Source organism: Pleurodeles waltl, chromosome 7 (assembly GCF_031143425.1).
Source record: "Pleurodeles waltl isolate 20211129_DDA chromosome 7, aPleWal1.hap1.20221129, whole genome shotgun sequence".
Lineage (NCBI taxonomy): Eukaryota > Metazoa > Chordata > Amphibia > Caudata > Salamandridae > Pleurodeles > Pleurodeles waltl.
This window is the reverse complement of record NC_090446.1, coordinates 1,541,043,265-1,541,069,511: the sequence shown is the minus strand read 5'-3', so window position 1 is coordinate 1,541,069,511 and position 26,247 is coordinate 1,541,043,265. Positions and strand designations below refer to the sequence as shown.

Here is a 26,247-nt window from a genome sequence, read left to right as displayed (position 1 = left end):
GAATCAAACAGCACAGCCTCCTGGGACTCTGTCTGCACTCACACAAATCTGGCATGCACCAGACCTTCCTAGGCAGTGCAGCATGAAAGGGGTAATGCATTTCACAGTTTAAAGAAGCTCTTTCTGGGACCTTCCACGTGAGAACCAACCTTCTCTTCTTCAGAATAACACTGAACACTCCTCTGAACTCTACACATACGCTTTTACATCAGGTTCGAACCAGAAGTCATTCAATTCATTCTCAGTCCTCAAATGCACCATATTAAAACTGCACACTCTTGTAATGCAGTCCCTTAGCTGTCAGTAACCCTCATACTGACTCTCCTAACACCAGGGAGCTTGTAAAACACTGAACAAAGTTGTGAAAATGTCATCAGAAATTGCATTCTTGTCTGGCTTCTAAATGCAGCTTATGCTGCACTGAGGTGGGCAGTGGACAACCACAGCACAGAACTGTCACATTCGTTGCCCCCAGAAAACATTGATAAAGTGGTAATAAAAATAAAACCATGGATTTTGCATCATACGTTTTCTAAAAACTGGTTGACTTAACACCCCACCATTTTTCAGGACGTATGCTGTATATGTACAGAAATCTAAACATATGGGGCATCATCTAAAGATGCAAAAAGTGTCAATCTTACTTTCTTTCATTTTCCCATCCTGTCAACTTCCAAGCACATTCCAAGTGATAGGTCTGACCAATGAGAGTCCACTATTTCACTGTACGCGATCATCCAGAGTTGTGAATGTACTGTAATTCTGTTGCTTCCAGACCTCCCGATGACAGAGTAGACTTCATTTTGTATGGATATAACATCTTCCATCATTCAAGAGAGTTTTCTTTGAGTACTGCTTACTTCACAAATGACCACACTATGTTTAGTTGTTGTCATTGCCCTATTTAGTTATTTATGTCCCTGAGCAATCAGCTGTGGTCTAAGGTGGTACAGAATGGTCCAGAAAAATACTTGGTTAGAAGCCTAATGTCCAGCTTGAGGACATTCCTGTGCTCTGAATGGGCTGATGTCAACCTTTAAGGACAAGCTGTTAAACTATGTGGCAAATCATCTTCACCTGGGCTGTTATCAGTGAATGATGGGCTTCACTCTGGAAAACGGTGTTTGAGATCTCAGGTCCCTCTGGGTTCTTAATATATACTTTGGTATGGGGTAGGTAGCAGGGGAAGTGAAAAGGCAGGGCACTAAAAAGGCTTTATAGTCCTTCACGTAAGGCTCATTCCTGTTGTCTGTTTCCTACAAGGACTGGAGGTGCTTCTTGAGATTATGGCACCTTCAATATATAGTTTAATAAATTTAATGAAGCGCAGAACCCACATGAGAGTGTGGGAAATCCCCGGGTAGAGATTTGTCTTTCCGTTGCTTTTTTCCATTCCTTTTCCTTATTTATCCTTAGGAAGATACATAGTAAACTGCACACAATATAATCCTGTCTCTTTATTCTGGTTGCAGAGCTGGTGACTAAACCCACAGTGAAGTATGTGAGCTCGCAGCTGGTGGAGAACCGGGGTCCTGTGGAAATAACCTGTGATACCCCGAGTGTGCCTGTCACAATCTTCTGGTCCTTTAATGGCAGCCAAACACTACCTGGAAATATCATTCTGTCACCAGACAACAGAACCCTGACCATCTCCAATGTGTCCCGCGGGGATTCAGGGATCTACCAGTGCACGGCCCTGAACCCTGTGAGCAATAGTACAAGTGACCCCCAGACTCTGACTGTTGCCTGTAAGTAATCCCACGTTCCCTCTTTCCTGTCTCCCGTCCATTTCTCTGGTAAAGACATTCTGAGCTCACAGACCCTCTCTCTGTTCCATTGCAGATGGGCCGGAGAACGTGAAGATAACTCCACCAGGATCTCAGTTGTTACAAGTGGGGAATAAACTCTCTTTATCCTGCACTGCGCAGTCTGTCCCAGAAGTGCAGTACCAGTGGTTTCTCAATGATACTAATCTAAACAGACCTGGAAACACCTACACCGTTGAGAAGGTGTCTTCTCAAAATTATGGCAACTACACGTGTGTGGCTCACAACACGTACACCAGCCTGTCTGCAAACACTTCTGTCTTTATAACTGTAAATGGTAAGTACTCTAGGAATAAATAATTTGACTTCAAGCCTACTTCTTCCTCGTTAAAAACATTTCTCGAAATGTGGATTCCAATTTAGCATCTCACCATATTCCTTCATGCATAACTTTCTTAATCGTTTTCCCCCTTTTGATTTTGTTCTTTTTGTTGCTATTGAGATTCTTCTTTCCTTTCAGTCAGTGGCATAATTATATTGATAATATAATTAGCTTCTTAGTAGTAATATCATCGAACACCTTGATGACATCATGCCAAGTGACATCAGAGAACAACCTGAGATGAATGATGGACCAGTATACATTTTCTTACATAATCTTTCTTGAAATACCTGACTTTGCAACATTTCAAATGCCTAATTGGTAACTGACACAAATAACAAGCTATAAAAAAAATAACAAAGACTTAGGCCTTCATTATGAGGTTGGCAGTCCAAAGATCACCAGCCTCGTAGGACTGCTGCAACTGTGGCGGTCCAACCGGCACATTACAATCGGCAGAGCTCAGCGCCGCCTGGGTGATTACAACTCAGCTTTCCACCAGGCTTCCCATGGCAGGGTCCCTGCCATCAGAAGGCTGGAGAAAAGCCAGTGTTGGGGCCTTAGAGGGCATGAGAAGTGCATGGTCCCTCTTCATACAATGTTCCTGCCGTTCAGCCCGGCAGGAACATTGTTATACGCTCTGGGGAGATGCCATGGTCATCCTCCCCACAAGTTTGGCCTTCTGCTTGTCTGACCGCCAAACTCCTAATGAGGGCCTAAGACATTTAGGCCCTCATTCTGACCTTGGCGGGCGGTGGAGGCCGCCCGCCAAAGTCCCGCCGTCAGGTTACCGTTCCGCGGTCGAAAGACCGCGGCGGTAATTCTGACTTTCCCGCTGGGCTGGTGGGCGGTCGCCTTCAGACCGCCCGCCAGCCCAGCGGGAAAGAGGCTTCCACGATGAAGCCGGCTCGGAATCGAGCCGGCGGAGTGGAAGCTGTGCGACGGGTGCAGTTGCACCCGTCGCGTATTTCACTGTCTGCGCAGCAGACAGTGAAATACATGTAGGGGCCCTCTTACGGGGGCCCCTGCAATGCCCATGCCAGTGGCATGGGCACTGCAGGGGCCCGCGACCCCCCCTACCGCCATCCGGATCCCGGCGGTCGGACCGCCGGGATCTGGATGGCGGTAGGGGGGGGTCGGAATCCCCGCGGCGGTGCAGCAAGCTGCGCCGCCGTGGAGGATTCAATGGGGCGGCGGTACACTGGCGGGAGCCCGCCAGTGGTGCCGGTCCGACCGCGGCTTTACCGCCGCGGTCGGAATCCCCATTGGAGCACCGCCGGCCTGTCGGCGGTGCTCCCGCGGTCCTCCGCCCTGGCGGTCTTTGACCCCCAGGGTCAGAATGAGGGCCTTATTCTGTCAAATGATGACTGCAGAGATTCTGCAGGCAGTCCATGGTAATGTCAGTAGATGATGTTTGTGCTCCCTGTGTCCTTTCTCTTTCTGTCACTCCTGTCCTTCTTGTCTCCTCTGACCTTCTCTCATTCTTTCTATCAATGCTTCTCTTGTCCACTCATTCCGGACTCTGCCAAGACCATTGCACATTAGAATGTCGAACTTAGGAATTAATGAATGCAGTAAACTGTTTGTTTCATATGTCAAATATTAAGACAATAAAATTTAGTGTGGTAACATTGGCAAGGAATATTATCTGGGAACAAGTGGAAAGATTAATTTGTCATTCTTTCATCTGCTAGGCATAAATATAGGAGCCTCACAAGAGAGAGGCAAATCTTTTTTTAACCATTCAGAAATATAACAGGTTTCAGAAGATACAGTCTAAAGCAAACCGAAGATTAAATATAGATGTTTCTTAAAGAGTTTAAAGAGTTTTAAAAGCTACCATTAACTTTATTGATAATAACTGTTACATGATGTAAACTAGTGATAGCAACATTACAAATCGCCAAGACAAATTTGACTACTTGTGACTCAATATAATAAATGTCTAAAATACAATAAGATTTTGGTTGTATTATAAGGTATTGTATTTTTGGAGGCTATATCATTATTGCAAGCGTAATAGAGACCCTTTCAATTTTAGCAGAGTTAACATCTCAAATTTCAATGCTTCTACCATGAGTCAATTGTCATTTTTGCAGTTCTACATAACAATGTTTCTTAAACTCTATAAAACTTCTTAGAACTATACTTTTTTATGTTTAACTGAATATTTGGTTCTTTGCTCCTTTGCTGTGCTCACTGGATGCTTTGTGATTTAAAACGTGTGTATCACAGTGTGCCACTGAATTTTTGTTTCACACCACTCTAGATAGAGTTGTTAAATCTCCCAGTTGAAAGTAATCTTATAAGTTGGCAACCCTGTGAAAAGTCAGACACCTTTTCGCAAAACCATTTTCAGAGAGCCTTGGCTTCCCATCCGGGAAGCTCTATCTGGTTGTGCATGTCTTTAGAGAACAGTTCTATAACACATGCTATTGATAAGGTGTTGGTTGACTACTAATGAAGCGTAAAGTTTGGTGAAAGTTATTGTCAATGATGTTGGATCAAGTGTTTCAGAAAATTATGGCTTAGTGAGCAAGGTGAATGGTCTCGAATTCTATACATTGTTTTATTCATGAGGCTAGAGTGAAAGAATTATTGGGTATGTTTACTGTATGTAAACGTGCACATTGTTCCAGTAGCTCAGTTACTGATTATTTGTAGGTTCTAAATGAGTTTTTGGGAAACTGATAGACAATGGTTTGGTGTGGAACAAGCTAGAAATTACTTGTGTTAACAAAATGTCCACTTCTATTGGGTGGGGTAGTATTATGAACCTTTCAGAGAATTGTAAAGGCACTCTGTAATATACATCAAGACTGTGCTGGCAGGTATCTCAGGCAGGGCCTGCCCCCATTTTATCCAGCCAGGTATATTGCGTCTAGATTTCCTCATTTATTGTTAACGTGATTTTGGATTTTGAGTCTATCAAGCCTGAACCAGTTTGTGTTTCTCATGTATGGTCTTGTAAGTTGTCAACAGCCTTTTTCTTCTTCCTGTTTCTTTAAACAGTAGAACATCCGATCGTTAAGAGCACAGAAAAATGTTTAGTGTCTTATTGGTCTATAAGAAGATCTGTTTGTGAAGCTGATGTCACCTTGTCTAGACATAAAGAAATGTATTGAAAATATATTACCAATAAAAATGTATATGTAGTGATTCATAAATGAAACAACACATTGCTTCATAAATTAGTCAAACAGGATATTTGTATTTTTTGAAAACAGTACAGATCACTTTGTTATGCCGTTAGCATATTTTGCAATCTTAACAGATTCACACTGGAAAGTTTAAAATGTTAAAAACTGATTTTTAATGGTGATTTGTAAGCGATACTCTCTTCTTCTATTGAGCACATTTTAATATATTGCCATCACACCAGATTTGTAGATGAAGAAAGTGTAAGAGAGATTAGAGATTTAAAAAATAGTGTTAAGTTGTTCTACAAGTATCAGATAGTAGAGCAGATGCTGGGATTTCGACCTTGTTTTGAAAATTAGTGGTAAATTAAATATTCAGACTCCATGTTGGTATTGGACATGTACCCACACATGTATCCCCCATACATACAAATACCCATCACCCACCTTCCAAGCCCAATAATATAATGCTGTTTTCAAGTGTATGATCTTCTAATTGGACTGGCTATTTTCGTGATACTTTACAAATTGCGCCTGGACAATAATGGCATGAAGCATGAGTCCGCCCTCAGCTTTATTTATCCTCCCTCTGTATGTTTGTGTCACTTTAATAGGTTACTTGTCTATAATAAAATGATGAGGAGGGATGCTCCATTAGTAACTGTCCTACATTAGTTATGTATCATCTTGTTTCGAGTATTATTGTTAACGGCTCAATATTTATCAAATTACAAACTGTTATCTACTATCCACCTTAGAAAAAAAGCATTTCTGGAAGATAGAAGATAGAAGATAGAAATAGTCACATAACTGCAAGCTAGCTATTTTGTGGTATAATGGGGTAATTTTTGTGCATAGAAGATTATATTCAAGTGTTCAGCAGTAACTTAAATCAAAGGAACGTCACTGCATGACCCCTTCCGGCCAACATTTATCCAGTGGAGGGCGCAGCATATTTGATTCCTAGTTTTGTGTTCTTAGGGCCTTGTCAGATGAACATCGTTGAGACACCTCAGTGCTTTGTGGGTGGTAATTGACCGCAGCTTGGCGTTGGACTTTATATGATATCATAGAGCACATGAGGACTAGCCTTTCCACTGTGTTGCTCATTTTGAACCATCCCTGAAACATTGCCCATCAGGAGACCAATCAGAGTCTGTACAGCTTATAAACAAATCCTTTGTGGTTCTGCTTAGAAACTGTTTGTCTCTCACACCCACAAGAGGCAGTTTGATTTATTCTTAATATGACCTTTCAACACAATCAGGTACCATGATCACCAGGCCTGCACCTAACTTCAAAACCCATAACCACAATCACCAGGCCTACCCCTAACTTCAAAAGCCATAGCCATGATTACCAGGCCTGCGTCTAACTCCAGACCCCATAACCACAATCACCAGGCCTGCACCTAACTTCAAAAACCATAAACACGATCATCAGGCCTGCACCTAACTTCAAAACCCATAACCACAATCACCAGGCCTGCACTTAACTTCAAAAACCATAGCCATGATTATCAGGCCAGCACCTAACTCCAGAACCCATAACCACAATCACCAGGCCTGCACCTAACTTCAAAAACCATAAACACAATCACCAGGCCTGCACCTAACTTCAAAAACCATAAACATGATCACCAGGCCTGCACCTAACTTCAAAAACCATAAACTCGATCATCAGGCCTGCACCTAACTCCAGAACCCATAACCACAATCACCAGGCCTGTACCTAACTTCAGAAACCATAACCACGATCAGCAGGTCTGCACCTAACTTCAGAACCCATAACCACAATCACCAGGCGCACACTTAGCTTCAAAACCCATAGCCACAATCACCAGGTCTGCACCTAACTTCACAAACCATAACCTTAATCAACAGGCCTGCACCTAACTTCAAAACCTTTACACCAGCCTAGAATTGATCTCTGTGCTCCAAGACCACAACAGGGGTCAGCAGATAAAATGTTATATGTTTGTCACACAAACATATCTGGCTACAGGTCACTGGTACATTCCCTTGTTTTCTACTTAGTGTATGACATGAAGACCTGCCTGCCTCTTTTTCCCCCGTTGTCGTCACCGCCCTGTATTCAAACAGTTAAACGTACCACTCCAACACAGTAAACATTCAGGATCCGTCTCCATCAGGTATTGAGTATGAGATATTCAAAACCTAATGAGACTCTTGGTACCTTTATTCTAACATCTTAAGTGCTGACTGTGATGGGGCTCAGAAGGGAGTAAAAGTCAACGTCCTCTGTGGATGCAGGATCCTTCCTATCATTTTCTCTGGGATTTTTATTTCATGTGCAAACAACTTCTAAGCCAAACTGGTCCATCTTTGCCCACCCAATCTTCTGAAAAGAATTAAATGGTAATGTCATGAAATGGCAATACATGATTTTGCTTTACAGTAGAAAAAAATATATAATTTTCAACAGGTTTTCTGTAAGTAACTGAGCCTTAGGTTGGGCCTCTTACTTTTAGTTATCTGAGGAAAGGTGTGTTTTGTTGTGTCACTCAGCGGGAGACTGATGGCAGAAAAAAGTAAAACTGGACTTAAATATCCTTAAGTTCATTTTTATTTTCTAATTCTGACAGATGTTTTGCTATTGTTGCTCAAAAAGTGAACCTGGATGAAGTGGCACATTATGATACCAACCTTTGGGCCTGACGTTTGGTCTACATTTACCTATGTTACTTAAATTATTGTCAAATTGATGTGCAAAGGCCATCCGTTGACCAGGAAAAACTCTGCCTATCAAGCTTCTTAGAAGAAGGCAGACCGCCGGAGACAGAAAGTGCAACAGTGGATTTACAGTTCATAATAAGCTCTAAATCGTTCACTTATTTGTAATTTTAACTTTTCATATTGGAATTGTGTACCACTAGTTATCTTAAAAGCTATTTTGTCACACCCGCTGCTGCTATTGGCTGAAAATAGTATAAGGATTAATGTTTTGTCATTTTAGTTAACAATAGTTAAATAATACTGTGCATGGTTGTTTCATCCTGTATCATAAGCCAAGAGACACCTCAGATATGTGGGTTCAATAACATTTAATACTGTGCTTCTGTAAAACTTTGCCCTGAGGGTTTTTGTGATCCGAAAGAGGAGGGATAGATGTATAGATCTTGCTGATAACCACTTGTTGTAATGCTTTTAACATTACATGTGCACCCTCACCTCCTGCACAAATAACAAAATTCATTGAAAACGTTGTGTGAAACAGCTATTTTAAAACATGACAGCTACAGCTCAGCAAAAGTGATTAGTGAACTCTATAAAAACACTCTCCAGATGTTGAGGCTGTTTGAACAAATCTATCAAAGTTAATAACAGTTTCCTGCTGAATCTGGGTCACATGACTCTCTGCCTGCTGGTGTAGAAATAAAAAAAAAACAGTTCTGCAACATTTATGTTATTGCTCAATTGTTAATCATTATTTGGAAAAGCATTCTATAAATGTGCTGGGATTGCTGCACCTCTAGGTTGTTGGTGGTTTAAAATAGGTATAAGCAAAAGGTGGAATGATATCTTGTGAAATCAAGACATTGGTGATGTCTAAATATCTAGGGCATGTCAGACATTCATGTGATTTACCAAAAGAGGTAAAGCAGGGTGGTGAGGTGGACTTTATTGCAATGAGGCTGTTCCTCAATGGTCTTGGACAAATCTCCCTAAAGAGGTGTTGTATTGCTATTTTAGCCATGGTTTTGGACACGTTATTTTAGCAACTAGACCTGCCGTTGTGCACTTTAACACAGTTACATTTTATTCATTTCCATTTTATTTGTCTAGCATAGTCCACATTTGTGGCACTATTTTCTTTTCTTTATCTAGTTGTTCTTTCACAAAGGAAATCATTATGTTCCTAGCAAGACATTCTTTCCACTTTGTGCTTTACTCAAGGCTGCAGCCAGATAGACTTGCCGGCAAAGTGGTACGCCATGTCTCCGACATTCACAGAAACATACACAACCTTTCGTGGGGACATTTTTTCAGAACATCATCTGTTCTATTGTAAAATACTTCTCTGTCCCATACATGTTAGAGGGAGATTCCAGCCAGATGACCACGACTGCATGCTGATTGCTGATTGCCTTTGCTACAGCTGCTTGCTTAGACTACCGGTTCCCTGGCCTACATGGGAATGGTGTCTTTCTAGACCACAGGCTTCCTCGCTCATGTATGGGGATGATATCTTCACAGGGGGGAAACCTGAAGGGCGGATTAGGGCTTATCACACTGTGCTCTAACATAGTTTATGTAGGAACCACATATATTACTTCGAGTGACAGTATGGTGGGACTGTTCTTATGTTTCACTCTTCTTGTCACCATTTTGTCATAATTTTGCTTGTAGCGTGTATTATCATCCTAGTTATTGCAATTCATGCCACTTTATGTAAAATGCAGTTAATTCCAAAAACCTTATTAAAACATTCTCTTCCTCTGTTTGTCTTTGCATATGTGAGACTGATGTAACTGAGAGAAAAGGATAAGATCTGATCAACCACGATTCCCCTGAGGAGTCATTCCTCTCATGCACTCAGTTGCCACAATCACCCCTGCTCTTGGGCAGAGATGAGGCGCTGCTAGTTAGCCGGAAAACCTGGATTAGTTGTCACGTGGTTTGGGATTGGACTCAGTTCCCTACAATTCAGGTGACTCTGCCGCCTGAATCCTGCAGCCTCATTAGGATAATGAGAGTCTACGTGACAAAGGGATTTACTTATCCTTGGTACAAGTGATGTGTCACAGAGTGAAAGGGTTTAACTTCCTCATAAAACAAATTTTGGGTTTGTTACTGAATTATTAAATAATATTATTACAATCTTAGAGGTTCCGTAATTCATTCACACTGGGGATCTCTTGAACGTCCTCAGGATTCTGTGTTGTGTGTGAAATTATACATTTAATAGAGTACACCTCATGCTTTGATCAAAGTCTTGGCAACTGGAAACATTCTGTGAAAATACTGCAAGGAATCCCACAACCCCATCAGACCTTTTTTTTTTTTTTATTTATCATCTTTGCTGGTTTCTGGTTTGTGGACATATATTTTGTGCTTGCTTGTCTTGAGTGCTTTTATACAGTATACAAAGCGTAAGGAACCCCACTATTAAGAGGGTTCAGCTAGAGGTTTGGTCGTGGTGTTACTTACCTAGGGCTAGAGGAGTGTCTGACATTGTTTTCACGTCCCTCTTTTTTCCTGATCACCTTCATGGTTTTTTTGCTCACCAGTGTTGCTGGTTTTTGAACTCTATATAATTAGATACTGCTGTTCAGTCCCCAGTTAAAATGCTCTGACTCCTAAAATGGTAAAATTGGTTATTTCTCAGTTGACATATTTAACTGCCCCATACTTCCTTAGTATATCGTTCAGTAGAATACACCACTGGCATTGAAAGTTAAACATCACCTGTAGACTTCAGCACATATTGTGCCATTCCGCTAGGGTGACAAAGAAAACATGGCGTCAGACCTAGATTTGTGCTCTGACTGCCACAGCTTTTAAACCTGCAAGTGAGTCTGTAAAAATAACAATTATTGACAGCAGAGAACCGTACTTTTAAATACATATTAAATAAGTGATCACTAAGTTGGCCTTGTAGCCCACAGGGTAGGGTATATAGCATTTAAGAGGGGCACATACTTCAATGTTTGCGTCTTCCTGAAGTGACTACCTCCAAGCGCTAATTTCACTGTACAGAGCTGAAGCTATGAGCTTATTAGGAAAACAAAAGTGCAATTAAAATATTATTTTTGCTAATTTTGTTTTGGGATAGGCTACAGAAATGATCCAATCACTGTTGTAATATTTATTTAAAGTGCAATTCAGGGGTGTAATTGGATTTCTGGGCAGGTTTTTCAATTCTGCCAGCAAACTCCAAGGAATCGTGGTAATTCCATGTTACCCTTGTAGCTGAATTATGGAGACATTACATTTCTGCTGCTCTGCAGTGGTTTCTAAAACGCTGAGCGCCCTTGCATATTCTGCAGTAATTGAAACTTTTAATCACTGCAGGGTATATAAGGCCGCTGAGTGATTTGCAGTGGTTTATAAATTTTAGAAACCACTGTTTATGGCACTTGGTGCCATTGCATTCTCTGCAGTGATTAAAAGTTTTAATCACTGCAGAGTATGCAAGGGTGCCAAATGGTATTTAGCTACTCTATTGTCTCAGCACAAAATGCACCCTTGCATCCATTTTTTGAGGTAAAGGTGCATTTTTCCTGGACATGTGTGGCACAATGGTTAGAGCGGCAGACCCTAATGCAGAGATATGGCCCAGGACCAGGGTTCGATTCCTGCCTTGGTGAGTCTTGGGCTCAATTGCCTTGGACCAGATAATTCTTGCCTCAGTGCCTAATCTAATTAATGGGTCCCACTCTGTAACTCTGGACAATAACTTACTTAATCTTCATAACAGCCCTCACAGTGCCTGGATGCCTGGCTTCACCCTGGAGGTTGCCCAGGAGTGGGTGCCTCACAGGGAAAAGCCGGGAGGGGTTTCACAGTGCTATGCGTACAGCACCTTGAGACCCTAACGAGTGAGTAGTGCACTATACAAGTGCAAAGTTTAGTTTAGATGCCAACTCCATCCCATTGTGGAACCTGGTGGAATTTTAATGTAATTCCACTTTATTCTGTGGAATCAAACTCCTCAAATTCCGCACACCCTTACTGCCTACCTGTTAACAACAGTTTACCAGCAACTTCCTCTGGTCAGTGTTTTGCTCTTAATGAGGTGTGAAAACTGCTCCCAAAGCACAGACAATGGCTTAGGCTGGTTTGGCTGTAAGATCTCAGTGAGAGGGCTATAAATCCAATTAGTTCAGGAAAGGCCAATCGAAGGGATTCGGGAACTTAATTAACTTGAAAGGGAGCAGAGTGAGGCCTGACCATTCATAGTAAAGTGTAAAAGGAGAGCAAGAGAAACTGTTTGATCCCAGAGTTCAGTGTAACCAGATTGTACCTTCCAGCAGGAGGGGGAGCTGGTCCTAGAACCTGCAGAAACTTAACTATGCGAATTTCAACAAAGGTGAGAACTTTGAAAAGTGAATAAGTGCCACTGAGACTGTACATTTATGTGTGTGTTTGGTGACTCTCAGGGCCTCGTTGGTGCAGCAGTTATAGAAGATCTTGAGATACATGATGATTGGAGGAATCCTACCATCTCCGTGAATTATAGGATTAATAAACCTGCTGTGAAGGCAGCTTGTGTATATCTACCTTTAAAAGGCCATTAGTCAACTTGTTGTGAGATGATTCCATTACAAGATAGCCAAACTGATGATAAATCCAGCATGTTATGGAAATCTTGAAGATAAATGCACACATTAACATGGGCCATTGATCATTATATCTGTTGATTGCTGCCCCAGGTTGCTAGTTATGGTGAAGTGCTCGAGTTGTGTGGTAGGAAGAAAATTGTGCCTTAAGGAGCCAAAAATCTACTTTTCTTGCCCACCTACACCCTCAAGGCCCTACTGTAGTATGGATGGGCTCTCTGTCTGACAAGGAAAGCAGGGGATATCAGTATTGAAGCTATTATAGGAACAGCAGGTGCAGTGGCACCAAGACCCAGGAGGATGAGCAGCAGCTTTACCCCAATTATGTCAGTGGTGTAACAGAAATTATGGGGCCGGCCTGCAGAGTGTGATGAGGGACCCCTTAGCCCTCCATATCTGACATATATTGATTGGCATTAGGCTGAGTTGAGTCCCGCTGGATGTTTGGGGGACCCTTGCAATCCCACAGGGCATTGTGTTACGCCTCTGAATTATGCATATCTTTTACTACCAACCAGGAGTTCCGGAGTTCCCATGCTCCTTGTTTGCCCCAGGGCCATGGCACATTTTCTTGCCTTCTATTAGATAATGGTCAATGTGGGCATGGGGTGGTAATAAGACACTATCACTTTTGGTCTGGGTGATGTGTGCAAGTTTGTCTTCAGCAAGGAGGTAACTGTAGTTTTTTTGCATGGGAAATCTTGTCTGTCTTGCACATATGCTGTATCCTAAAGTAAGAATACCACCTTCACTGGGATAGGTTCCCACGCATAAAACTGGGAATGAAATCCTATGGTCATGTCCATATTAGTTGTCCAGTCCTTAGGACATAGAGGGCCATACCATTTTATTTTAATTGTAATCTCCAAGTTTTTAAGACCTGACCTTTTAGAGGGGAAGGTGGAGGATCATAGAATCCTCATGTGGAAGGCCAGACAGGGCAGTGCTTACAGACACGCGTTTACAATGCCAAAGTATGCATTGTTACACTCCCACTCATCTGGGGTGCCATAGGGTGTGGCCTTACACTCACACACGTTTACAGTGTCAGAGTATAAATTTTTATACTCAGACTCATCTTGAGCACAATAGGGTGTGGCCTTACACACACACACACACACATTTACAATGTCAGAGTATGCAATGTTGTACTCCCACTCATCTGGAGCGGCATAGGGTGTAGCCTTACACATACACACACACACACACATTTACAGTGTCAGAGTATGCATTGTTGTACTCCCACTCATCTGGAGCGCCATACACACACACACACACACACATTTAGAGTGTCAGAGTATGCAATGTTGTACTCCCGCTCACCTGAAGTGCCATAGGGTGTGGCCTTACACACGCGCACACACACACATTTACATTGTCAGAGTATGCATTGTTATACTCTCACTCACCTGGAGCACCAAAGGGTGTGGCCTTACACACGCACACGTTTACATCTTATGTCATACACACAAGTTTACAAGGACAGAGTATGTAGTCTTTGTGCTTCCTGTCATGTGGGGCACCATACAGCACAGTGACTGCACACACACACGGACATGTTTATATTGTCAGTGCACGTAGTGTTTTAATCCCACTCATGTTGAGCATCACAGGGAGCAGTGTTACACACACACACACACGTTTACAAGGGAGGGTATGCAGTCTTTGTACCCCACTCATATAGAGCACCACAGTGTGCATCCCTTACACTGTCACTGTGTCACCTTAATAATTATGTGACAGTACATGTTGATAAAGGGGCCAAGAATTACAGAGTAGTGGTTGCACATGAGATTGTTAAAGCCTCCATACACTGAAGGATGGTGTGATCAGAGCTCACTGACACAAAGATAAGCTAAATCATAGAAATATATGACTTTCTGACCCAACCCCCTCTCTCTTTGTTTTTCAGGAACAGACCCTTCTTCAGGTGGCAGTCCAGATCTCTCAGGTGGAGCTATTGCTGGCATTGTGATTGGCGTCTTAGCGGTCATCATCGTTGTGTGTGTGCTGGTTTACATCTTTGTGATAAAGAAGCCTGCCTCAGGGTAAGTGTGCATAGAGACACGTACCAAGATGGCGTCATGTGTCACTCCAATCCACCAATTGTTTCTCGCCCTTCCTCAGTGTTACCTTCCTGAATGTAATGTCAACCTCCCTACATTTTCATGGTCTGTCACTGGTGCTTCGTCAGTGTTTCCTTCCCTGGATTAACTGCCATCTCTCTTCCTCTTCTGAATCTGCCACTGGTTCTTCCTCAGTGTTTCCTCTCTGAAATTAACCCCATCCCTCTTTGTTTTATGTGTCTGTCTCTAGTCCTTCTTCAGTGTTTCCTTTCCTGGGATTAAGGTCCATCTCTCTTCCTCTTCAGGGTCTGTCTCAAGACTTTCCTTCTTATTTCTTCCCCATAAATCATACCCATCTCCTTTCCCTTTAAATATCTGCCTCTGCCACTCTCCTCTGACCTCCTAATTCCTACACCTCGCTCATCCTTTGGAGTAGTAACCAGGGTTACCCTCCGATAAACGGACCCTCACTGAGAAGGTTTATGTTTCAAGCTGGAGGTTGTAAGTGTCTTTATTGACCTGATCTCTTCGCTTTGTGTCCACAGAATGTCTCTGTTCCCTCTGACAGTTCTTTCTTACCTGATGTTAGCAGATGGATTGTGTGGAATAGGCTGAGACAACACGTTAAATAGATTTCAAAAGACTCTAGGCCTCTTTGAGAAGCAGCAGAAGAGTGTGTTGGCAACACCCATATTCATTGAGCCATTACTTGAGTAGTGTAAGATCTTAGGAGATCTCTTGCTCTGGATGACATCCAGGTCCCTCACAGGCGATGACTTTGAAGTTCTCTGGTTCATCTTCAGTGTGACACTAGGACATCGCCTTAGGTTTCCAGGATAGAGCGTATTTCGTAGCTTTAACAAGGCTGTGGTCCACCAACAGCCTCTGTGTACCAGAGATTGAGGATCGACAACACAAGCAGGAGATATCAAGGATGTCTCCTGAGTCTGAATGTGAGGTCAGAGGCATCGAGGCTTCTGAGAAAGTCAAAATGTAAAGCCCTCGCCAGACACTGTCGCAAGGACTCGCCGACTGTGGACATACCCTGCATGCCTTCTGGCACTGTACACACAGAGACATCAGTGACCCTCTGTGCTTCGAGCCACTTGAGTCACTTACTGAGGTTCTGGATTCTTAAACGTACGCAGCGTGACTCATACGGTTGTCCCACATGTACAGCATCGCTGAAGTGCTACAGGACCACTTTATATCATGGACATGTAGCGCTGGTGGTAACTGTGCACATAAATGTATGGGAAACTAATACATTTATTGCCAAGAGATAATCCTGAGCCCTCAATCCGGGCATAATCCTGCATGTCTGCATTGAGGTAATATTGGGATTCCCACAGATCTCTTCAAGCAACGTACTGCCTTGCATGTAAATTAGGGTGGGTGGAACTCACTGTGTGCCGCAGTCTTACCTAAAAACTCACACATGACAATAGCTCATGCTGTGATTTAGCACCGGGAGCGCGTTTCTCCCAGAAAAATCAGCGCCCATGGCACCACATGATGAGCCAGAGGGCGCAGCTACTCAAGTTGATTTTGCTGCCGCTTGAGTAGTTTTTCTACTCGAGCCGCTGCCTTATGACCAAGAACGGTTGCGACTGCCATGTTGGAAATATCTTGCTGGGTTTCCTCCTGGCGACGGAAAATCTCTCTTGGAGATACCAAATCTAACTTGCCAATTTAGCATTTTGGTGCATGCACAAGAAAAAAACTCAACCACGTGATGATTGATGGAATTTGGCTGGAACTCTGTGTTGCAAGGGTAATGAGGTGTCGACAAAATTCTGCTAGTTCTGGTGGCAGAGCAGGATATATCAGCCACTCCTAATGTAAATCATATTGGAGGTATAATTAGGATGGCGTAAATTCCCTGAATCACTGTCGGGCGGCTACAGATGCCATCAGAAGGAACCACACCTGAAATGAGGTTAAGTTAATACAGATCTTTATTAAATGAACATAACAAACTTTTTCTTTGTATTTGAGGGTGCCATTTCCGGATAGATCCTATCTTTTCAATTATTGATTATGGGAACTGAACGCTAATGTGCAGTGTGTGTAGTTTCAGGGTCCCGACTTGCACTAAAACGATCTATTTGGCAGTATGACAAAGTCACAAGCTACATGGGTCATGTCAGAATATCAAGTCAAAAATATGGTCTTACAAGAATATCGTGATAAGTGTAGATTTACTATTGATAACTCCTCAACTACCCATCTTCATGATATAGCTACAAATATCGTCCTACAAGAATATTGTCTGAAGTGTAGATTTACTATCGTTAACTGCACATATATTCTTCTGCACAATATAGCGACTCTTCATATTCTAGAGTTTACAGTCTTGTAGAAAAATAGTAAAAAGCTGGATATTCCGGTGGAAGACTGCCACCTGCTCCCCCTAGAAATTGTAATTAGTAATTTAAGGATTTTTACCTAAACATCATGTTGTATTTTCAAAATTGTGACACTCTAGGCGCTACTAATTCAGCATTTGCTCACCAAATGCATGTATATTTTTTTTATGTTCACCTCCACCTGGATGGGGTCTACTCACTCAGTAAAGCGCTCTGATAGTGCATCAAGGATTTTAAAGTGTTATAAAATCAATGAACTAAAAAAAACAATCCAATCCAGATTCCCTCATTTCTTGACGTTTGTTTTTGGTGGTCCATGCCTTCTGACTCCTCCTGTTTTCTGTGATGATGATGAGACTGTGAAGCCTGGAGTCACTTCCTGCATTCACTGATTTCATTCTTCATCACCTATGACCAGATGCTGTTCTCCCCATCTCTTTCTTAAGATATCTCTCTCCAGACTCCTTGCTTCTCTGATCTGCATCTGTCTGACCTTGGGCCAGGATCTCTTGTGGCATCTTTTCAATTGTCTTTGCTTCAGCTTCTCAACTTTGATTCTGTTTCTTTAGGCCACATGGCCTTTTGTGCAGTTGCACTGAACATTTGGATATTTGCTTACTGTGTTGTAGAACAAAGACTGCAGGGGGTGAATTAGTGAATGGAGGGGTGGGTACAGTACAGGTAAGGACAGACTATGAAGCCAGAATGGGGACTATAAATTCTACCTTGACATGATGATCGGTGTCATTCAGCACTGGGATGGAAACTCAAGGACTTTGTGTGTGTACTGTTTCCCTGAGGGCAGTTTTGCTGTATCACATGACCTCACTGCTGTTGTGGTGCCATACTGTACAGTTACAGTGAGTCTTTAAATAAAGAACCATGCAGAGCTCGCAAAGACGAGGACCCATTTGCCCACCCTAGTTTTTCCCCACACCACCTTGAAGGATGGCAGCATCCATCCTGCTTTGGCTGGGATCAGTCCTTTCACTTTTGCTGCCCTCTTCAGATGCGATGAAGAAGGCATTAACCCGAGTGAGGTAGGACCAACTTACTTGGGTGCAGTGAACCACACCTGAGACTACGCCACAAGGAGAGATGCCGCTGCTACGGACGCGGGATTACTTATGGCACCGTGTCAGCAGACGGCCTTCGAACCTACTAGGAACACGTGCAGCTCCTGATTCCCACTTCCGCTCCACGCAGGTAATGCTGAATGAAGGGATCACTACCCCTGCATCAAATAAACAGTGCTTAAAACAGCAAACAAACTTATAAAATATGACAGCAATTTGAAATCATCAGAATAATGTGAGAGCATTTACCTGAGCTGTGTTAGCAGCAAAGAAAGAGTAAGGACTGAGGAGTCATAACACTTTATAGGGACTGTGGGGTCCAGATTGGTGGACTACGGGCTGTGAGGGGTCATGGGAAATGTAGTATTTTTGTAATGTTACTTTGCTGCTGTGTTAAGAAGATAAAGATAAAGAGAATCATAATCCTTAGCCTCCAGTCCTGCCACAGAAACAGTAGGTCTCACTCTGGGGACGTGTGGTGAACTCCCTTCAGTACGATAATCAAAGCAGAGAAGTTGTAGAAAAAAAGGATACAGACTCCTTTTACAGTCCTGAAGATGCCAGGAATGAACAGGCCGAAACGCGTTGACACTCTTTTTCATAAGCAGTCCACAACAAACAATAAAGAACATGAAGATTACCAGCCTAATCCACTTTAGGTGGGAGATATTTTTTGGACATTAGGCAATTGGTATCTGCACTACAGACTGCCTTAAAAGACTGACCTAACAAGATTGATTAAAAATATGTTGGCTGTCATCTTTAAAACATTGTGCTATAAGGACAGGTTGTGGTGTAGTGATTGTTTTGTTATATATGTCTATATAAATGTGGTACTTGATTGGTGTAGCAGTTTACGTTTATATAATCATGTCATGAGAGAGAGAGAGAGAGAGAGAATGATGCTAATCAGTGCTATTCCCTAGCAGGGTTTGACACAATCAAAATAATAAAAAGAAAAGTGATTAATAAGGAAACCAGTAGTCCAATAATAATTAGTATATTACTGTTGACAAAACAACTGTACAAGAATCTACCCCTCAAGAGTCGTACTTTTTGATGCCTATGTAGATATACCCAAGACTTAACAGGGTTAAGTTGATATATACATATATCTATATAAATAAATATGCCCTCTTCAGATGTAGACCTTCAGCATTGGCAGGGCATTGGGAGGGCAGACCCACACGCGCAGTAGGGGCTCCTGCTGCCCACTCAAAGTCTTGTGACAGCAGCGAGAGGAGGCAGGTCTGTCTGCTGATAGATGCACAGGAAGGAGGCATTGGCTGCTTGGCTCAGAGATTATGTTATTGAATAAGGTCGTCTCTAAGGCAGACCCAGAGAGCTCATGGTGTTGAGGCAAGAGGTACTGTGCGGCATAGGGCTCGCTGGATTGGTATATCGGACACCCAAGGATGTTCGTGCCCACAGTATGTTGTGATATGCTATGTACGTTTTCCATGATCACTGGTTGAATCTCATTGCCACTGGACAAGGATTAACTCCCTTTTTTCTTCCTTTAGACATCCACCTGAAGGGAGCACTACAGATGCTGCAAGCAGCAAAAGTAAGTAGAGAAAACGTGCTTTCCGACACAAGGGTGCAAAGTGGGGACAAGAGGTGTGTCCATACAGGGGTCCCCGGCACTAATGCAGAGGGACAGTGTGTGTGCTGGGCCCCCACAGAGTTCCTGACAGTGTGTGTGCTGGCCATCACAGAGGTCTTGACAATGTTTGTTCTTGGCCTCCACAGAGGTCCTGTCAGTGTTTGTGCTTGGCCCCCACAGAGGTCCTGTCAGTGTTTGTGCTTGGCCCCCACAGAGGTCCAGTCAGTGTTTGTGCCTGGCCCCCACAGAGGTCCAGTCAGTGTTTGTGCCTGGCCCCCACAGAGGTCCAGTCAGTGTTTGTGCCTGGCCCCCACAGAGGTCCTGTCAGTGTTTGTGCTTGGCCCCCACAGAGGTCCAGTCAGTGTTTGTGCCTGGCCCCCACAGAGGTCCAGTCAGTGTTTGTGCCTGGCCCCCACAGAGGTCCTGTCAGTGTTTGTGCTTGGCCCCCACAGAGGTCCAGTCAGTGTTTGTGCCTGGCCCCCACAGAGGTCCAGTCAGTGTTTGTGCCTGGCACCCACAGAGGTCCAGTCAGTGTGTGTGCTTAGCCCCCTTAGAGGTCCTGTCAGTGTTTGTGCTTGGCCCCCACAGAGGTCCTGTCAGTGTTTGTGCTTGGCCCCCACAGAGGTCCTGTCAGTGTTTGTGCTGGGCCCCCACAGAGGTTCTTTGGAGCTCCTAACACTACTGAAGGGGGACAGTATGTGTTCTGGGCTCCCACAGCGGCCCTTTGGAGGAACAAATACTACTGAAGAGGTACAGTGTGTGTGTTGGGCACGCGCAGAGGTCCTTTAGACCCCTCAACACTACTGAAGAGGACAAATGTTTGTGGCGGGCCCCCAAAGAGGCTCTTTAGACCCTCAACACTACTGAGGAAGTCCACTGTGTGTTATGGGCCTTTCTGTTTCACTTCAACTGCTTGGTGGTAAAGCCATTGCTATCATCTTTGTTTTTATCACTTGTGGTCATTCAGTGAGTCTTGACTTCTCTCTCCTGGTGCATTATTCACCTGGGACTGGCCCGGTGTGAAACAATAGTGCAAGGAACACCTCACGGAGAAGGAAGTGAATATACAAATACTATTCCGACCCTTCCCCCACAGAGTGGACGAGCTAGAGCGTGAATGAGTGTCCACTCCTACATGGTCACTCATCACTCACCATGGGCTCTTTGTGTTCAGTTCTAACAGAAGGGTGATTGCTAAAGAGGCCCAGAATTATAGGTCTCTTGTTTGTCAATCTGTTTTTTTGCTTCCTCTCTGGCCAAGTCCATGAAAATAATTTCCTTTTTTTAAACTACATGCAAACAAGTAGAAAACCATAAGCAGGTTGAGATATATAAATATAAGGATAAGGACTTAAATCCTGATCAGAACCATATATAAGTTACATTACGCGTGCCCCACAGTCCATCACGGCTAGGCCTCCCCAGCACTGTCCAGCGTTTACATCCAAACAAAGACAGATACCTAAACAAACTGTGGAGGACACGTCACAAAGTGACGTCACCAGTGTAAGAGAAGGATGGTGACACTTTTTTGCAGTTTATGATAACCTTTATAGAAGGACAGCGGAAGTGATACATGCCACAGTTTTCAGGCGATGTATCACTGCACATACACATACCTGTGTGGGTTTGGTTCCTGCACCATCTATGTACATGTACAAAGCCCAAGAGGAAACTACCCAGTCTCAACTAAGCATGTATGCATCACTTGCACGTTATGGTGCCAGGGGGTGACATCTGACCACTGCCCAACACCTTGACTTGTTCCCTGTTGTGACACATCACAACTCACTCGCTTTAGTTGGGCAGGCGCGTGATAGTGTAGGAGAATGGGTTCTGATCTCAGTAGCCCCATTTATTTTCCTTTTTGGATCTTTGTTGAGTGTGAGTCTTTCTAGCTGAGGGTCAGTCACTACAAGCTCTGTTGGACGGACTGTGAGGACTAGCCCTCGGTGCTGCCTGCTGAATCTAGTCAGCTGCTTCAGAGCTGGGGAAAGAGGCTGTGGGCTGGTTACACACGAAGCGATGCACACATGCGTGTTCACAACTGTGTGGGCCGGGTGAGAAGGACTAGGGTTCACTCAGCCAGGTGCCCGTGCATCAGAAGCCTTTCATGGACTGGTGCTGCCCCACACATGCTTTGCATTATGAGCGGGCATTCATAATGTATATCTGTAGTGCTTTACGTGAAAAGTGATTTTTTTTACTGTAATGTACATAATGGGTGAAATCGTCCCCAAACTACAGTTCTGCCATAGTTGCTCCTAGAGGCTAGGGTGACCCATCAATGCTATGATAAACAAGGATCACAAATGCAAATGTGACCTTGATTTCAACATATTTCTTTCTGGCACTTAAAGTTTTTCATAACTCTCTGAGCCAGCTTTCTAATTAGATTTCAGGTTTTGGCTTCCCTTGCTGAGTCGAGTTAATTACTCTGCTGGTGAGCTCTGCGGGCCCACTGAATGTGATTCTGTGGATTCATCTATCCGTGACCAGTGGCAGTCACCCCTAAGCACCCTAAAGGGGACAGTAGGAGAATGGACCTGAGATCTCGCTCTCTTAGCTTCAAAACTCCCCAGGGAGGGCCAGTGCCCTGGAGCGCGCAGGGCGCTCCCAGTTACCTGTGATTGGATTGTCCGCTGGTGCTCCCTCCATTTGGTGATCCGCCCACACGGACCGCAGTGAGGAGAAATTAGTACCCCTCCATGGTGTAACAAAACTTGAGGGGGTCTCCCTGCAAGTACCTGCAGGAGCCCCCTATGAACTCACTCAGGAGCTCTCAGGCCAGGGCAGTGTGCTGGGTGGGCCCCCTGGCAGCGGGGACCTTTTTAGGACACTGATACCACTACACTGATACCCTCACGGGCCCTCAATGTTCTGGGGACTGAAGTCACTGTGACAGCTGCCTGATTCTGTAAAAAGCTGCCACAGGGATGCCTGGGCCCTTGAAGCATTGCTCCAGACCACCTCACTCACCCCTTGCTTCTGTTTGGGAGAGACACGAAGGAGGAAGAGTCCAGCTTCAGCCTAGGGTGGGGGAACATTGAAGTTTGCTCCCATGCAAGCTGCAAGCCACTGAACTGGGCGCGGGGAGAACCCTACACCAGTGCTTAATTTGTAAATAAAAAGGTACCGGTGCCCAAAGCCCTCCTCTTAAACACGCGGCTGCTGCAATTAAATGTGCGAACACGGAATTCCGAGGCAGCGCAATCCTGAAGCCATCTCGGGCCTCTTCAATGCATTTACAGCCACTCCCTGCCCCTTCAACTCACACCTGCAGCTTTCTGCTTTCTCTCATTTTGACGCTTTTTTGTTTTTCTCTTCCTCCGTCTTTCCCAAACGTGTCTTTTGCTCGCAGCAAATAACTGAGCCAGAAGACGAAGCGCCACCCTCAAAAATAAGTGCTGGTGCTCAGCACTGGAAACAACAAGCAGAAATTAAGCACTGCCCTAGACCACACAGGATACCCTGAGAGAGGTTTATGATAGTTTCCATGTACTCTTAGAGCTGGGATACGTAACTGTATGGTTTTACATGTAGGTGCCATTGTTGGTGGGTCCTAAAGCTGATGTAAAAGTGATTCATACAAGTATTTTGAAATATTTCCTTCATAATGACAAATTATTAATGAATTATTCTCAAAGATTTAGGGCCTAATTTTGAGTTGGGTGGATGGGGTTACTCTGTCACAAACGTGTCGGGTTATCCCGCCTGCCTTATTACAATTCCATTATTTCCTACGGGAATCGTAATGCGGTGGACGGAATATGTGAGAGTAATCCCTCCACCAAAGTCTAACTAAGGCCCTCAATGATCTTGTGTTGGATTATTATAAAAGACCGCTTATTATTGTGGTGACAGCTTGACAATGCCAGTAGACCTACTTTTTAATAACTTCATCCCATCACATTATGTTCTGCATAGGTGGTGGGTATTGTGGGTTTAGGGTTCAGGGCTAGCAAGGTGTAGCAGCCAGAAAAGTATTTCCACCTACCATCTTGTATATATTTGTAAGTGTATACTTAGCATTGGTTAATCTGTGCATTATAAAGCACTTTTCCTTGTGAGTAAACTTCATGGCTTGCTTCCGGTCTGGGCTTGTAGACCAGACCACCTCCCCTCAAGAGACCCCAAAGATCTCCCTCGTTACCCTGAGAGAGTCAACTGCTGCGTACAGTTAACAGGTTCCCAGTAGGAGGGTGATAGTAGGTTTATTACTTGCGAAGGACCCACAGCCTTTCCAACTAATAACCTACGTACTTGCACGAATCTTCCCAGCTCTGCACAATGGGTCTAAGTGATGCATCAGTGTGACATCACAAGTGTACTCAAGAACTTCAGTTCAGCTCACTTTGCACAATTGATGCTCACTCTCCACAGATGATGTCACTATTTATTTACGCCTCTCCTTACCATCAAACAGCTTTTGCATCTTTTATTGTCCTTTGTCATCGATGCATGGTTAGAGTTTAGGCCTTCAGACCTTCTAATTGCTTCTGGTAAAAGGAAGTTTTCTTGTAAAAACTGTACATTATGTGCCTGACCCCTTGGTTTTGTTTTTGTTTTCAGATGCTGCATCAACCAATCCTAAGGTCAATGGGGTGAGACACATTTCTGTTATGTTGCACCTCGTTGTGTGCTCTTTAATCTGACCACTGTTTCCTTCATCTCGACTCTGAACCTGGGATTACTATGTCCACCTGCTTTTATTTTAGAATGAGGACAAAGTGCGCAGCAAAGGATTTGGTTTTATCCAGTGTGTTCTTACATCAAGTACATTTTGAAATTGTGCGGGGTGGTATCTGAGCACAACTCCAAATGAGGACCATAGTGGTGTACTAGTGGCTTAATTGGGGATGAGAGCGCAGGGGGATTTGGCCTCCTATTGTAACTGGCTGGACTATGTACTGTGTCTTACTGGTGCATTAACTGTGCTTCCAGAGTTTGTGCTCCAATTGTGACAGGGCGGACTTCAGATAGTGTCCTACTGGTGGACCAAAAGTGCCAACAGGCGTTGGGCTTCTATTGTGAGTGGATGGACTTCAGATAGTGCCTTACTGGTGGATTAAAAGTGCCTTCACGGGTGGGTTCCTATTGTGACAGGGTGGTCTTCGGATAGTGTTGTATAGTGTTTTAGGGTTTATGCTCCTATCGTTAGTGGGTGGACTTCAGATAGTGTCTCAGGTGCATTAACAGTGCTTCCAGGTTTGTACTCCTGTTGTTAGTGGGGTGGACCTCAGATAGGGATTTACTGGTGCATTAAAAGTGCCTCCAAGGTGTAGAATCCTATTGTGACAAAGTGGACTTCAATAGTGTTGTACTGGTGCATTAACACTGCCCCCAGAGTTTGTACTCCTATTGTGACAGGGTGGCCTTCAGATAGTGTTCTACTGGTGCACTAACAGTGCCTCCAGGGCTTGTGCTCCAATTGTGAAATGGTGCACTTCTGATAGTGTCCTACTGGTGCACTAACAGTGCCTCTAGGGTTTGTGTTCGTATTGTGACAGGGTGGTCTTCAGATAGTGTCTTACTGGTGCCAATAAGGCCTGTGCTCCTATTGTGACAGGGTGGCCGTCAGATAGTGTCTTACTGGTGCATTAACAGTGCTTCCAGGGTTTGTACTCCTGTTGTTAGTGGGTGGACTTCAGGTAGTGTTGTACTGGTGCATTAACAGTGTCTCCAAGGTGTAGAATCCTATTGTGACAAAGTGGATTTCAATAGTGTTGTACTGGTGCATTAACACTGCCGCCAGAGTTTGTACTCCTATTGTGACACTGTGGCCTTCAGAAAGTGTCTTACTGGTGCATTAACAGTACTTCCAGGATTTGTGCTCCTGTTGTTAGTCTGTGGACCTCATATAGGGATTTACTGATGCATTAACAGTGCCTCCAGGGTTTGTGCTCCTATTGTGACACCGTGGCCTTCAGAAAGTGTCTTACTGGTGCATTAACAGTACTTCCAGGATTTGTGCTCCTGTTGTTAGTCTGTGGACCTCAGATAGGGATTTACTGATGCATTAACAGTGCCTCCAGGGTTTGTGCTCCTATTGTGACACCGTGGCCTTCAGAAAGTGTCTTACTGGTGCATTAACAGTACTTCCAGGATTTGTGCTCCTGTTGTTAGTGGGTGGGCCTCAGATAGGGATTTACTAATACCTTAACAGTGCCTCCAGGGTTTGTGCTCCTATTGTGACGGGGTGGACTTCAGATAGTGTAGTATTGGTGCTGATAGGTTTTGTGCTCCTGTTGTGACAGGATGGATTTAGATAGTGTCCTACTGGTGCCGCTAGGGCTTGTGCTCCTATTGTGACAGCGTGGACTTCAGATAGTGTCCTACTGGTGCACTAACAGTGCCTCCAGGGTTTGTGCTCCTATTGTGACAGGATGGATTTAGATAGTGTCCTACTGGTGCCGCTAGGGCTTGTGCTCCTATTGTGACGGCGTGGACTTCAGATAGTGTCCTACTGGTGCACTAACAGTGCCTCCAGGGTTTGAGCTCCTATTGTGACAGGGTGGAATTCAGATAGTGGCAACTGG

The 26,247-nt window shown here is 43.9% G+C and overlaps 1 protein-coding gene across 1 annotated transcript in view; it reads left to right on the top strand.

Annotated features, from left to right (window-relative positions):
* Nucleotides 1-26,247, top strand: part of LOC138246666 (carcinoembryonic antigen-related cell adhesion molecule 5-like) — a 152,502-nt gene that overhangs the window by 110,110 nt on the left and 16,145 nt on the right. Inside the window, exons 5-9 of the mRNA XM_069201412.1 lie at nt 1,473-1,748; nt 1,843-2,103; nt 14,504-14,639; nt 19,626-19,669; nt 24,281-24,312. Coding sequence (XP_069057513.1) covers nt 1,473-1,748; nt 1,843-2,103; nt 14,504-14,639; nt 19,626-19,669; nt 24,281-24,312 — 749 coding nt within the window. The remainder of the gene's footprint in view (nt 1-1,472; nt 1,749-1,842; nt 2,104-14,503; nt 14,640-19,625; nt 19,670-24,280; nt 24,313-26,247) is intronic.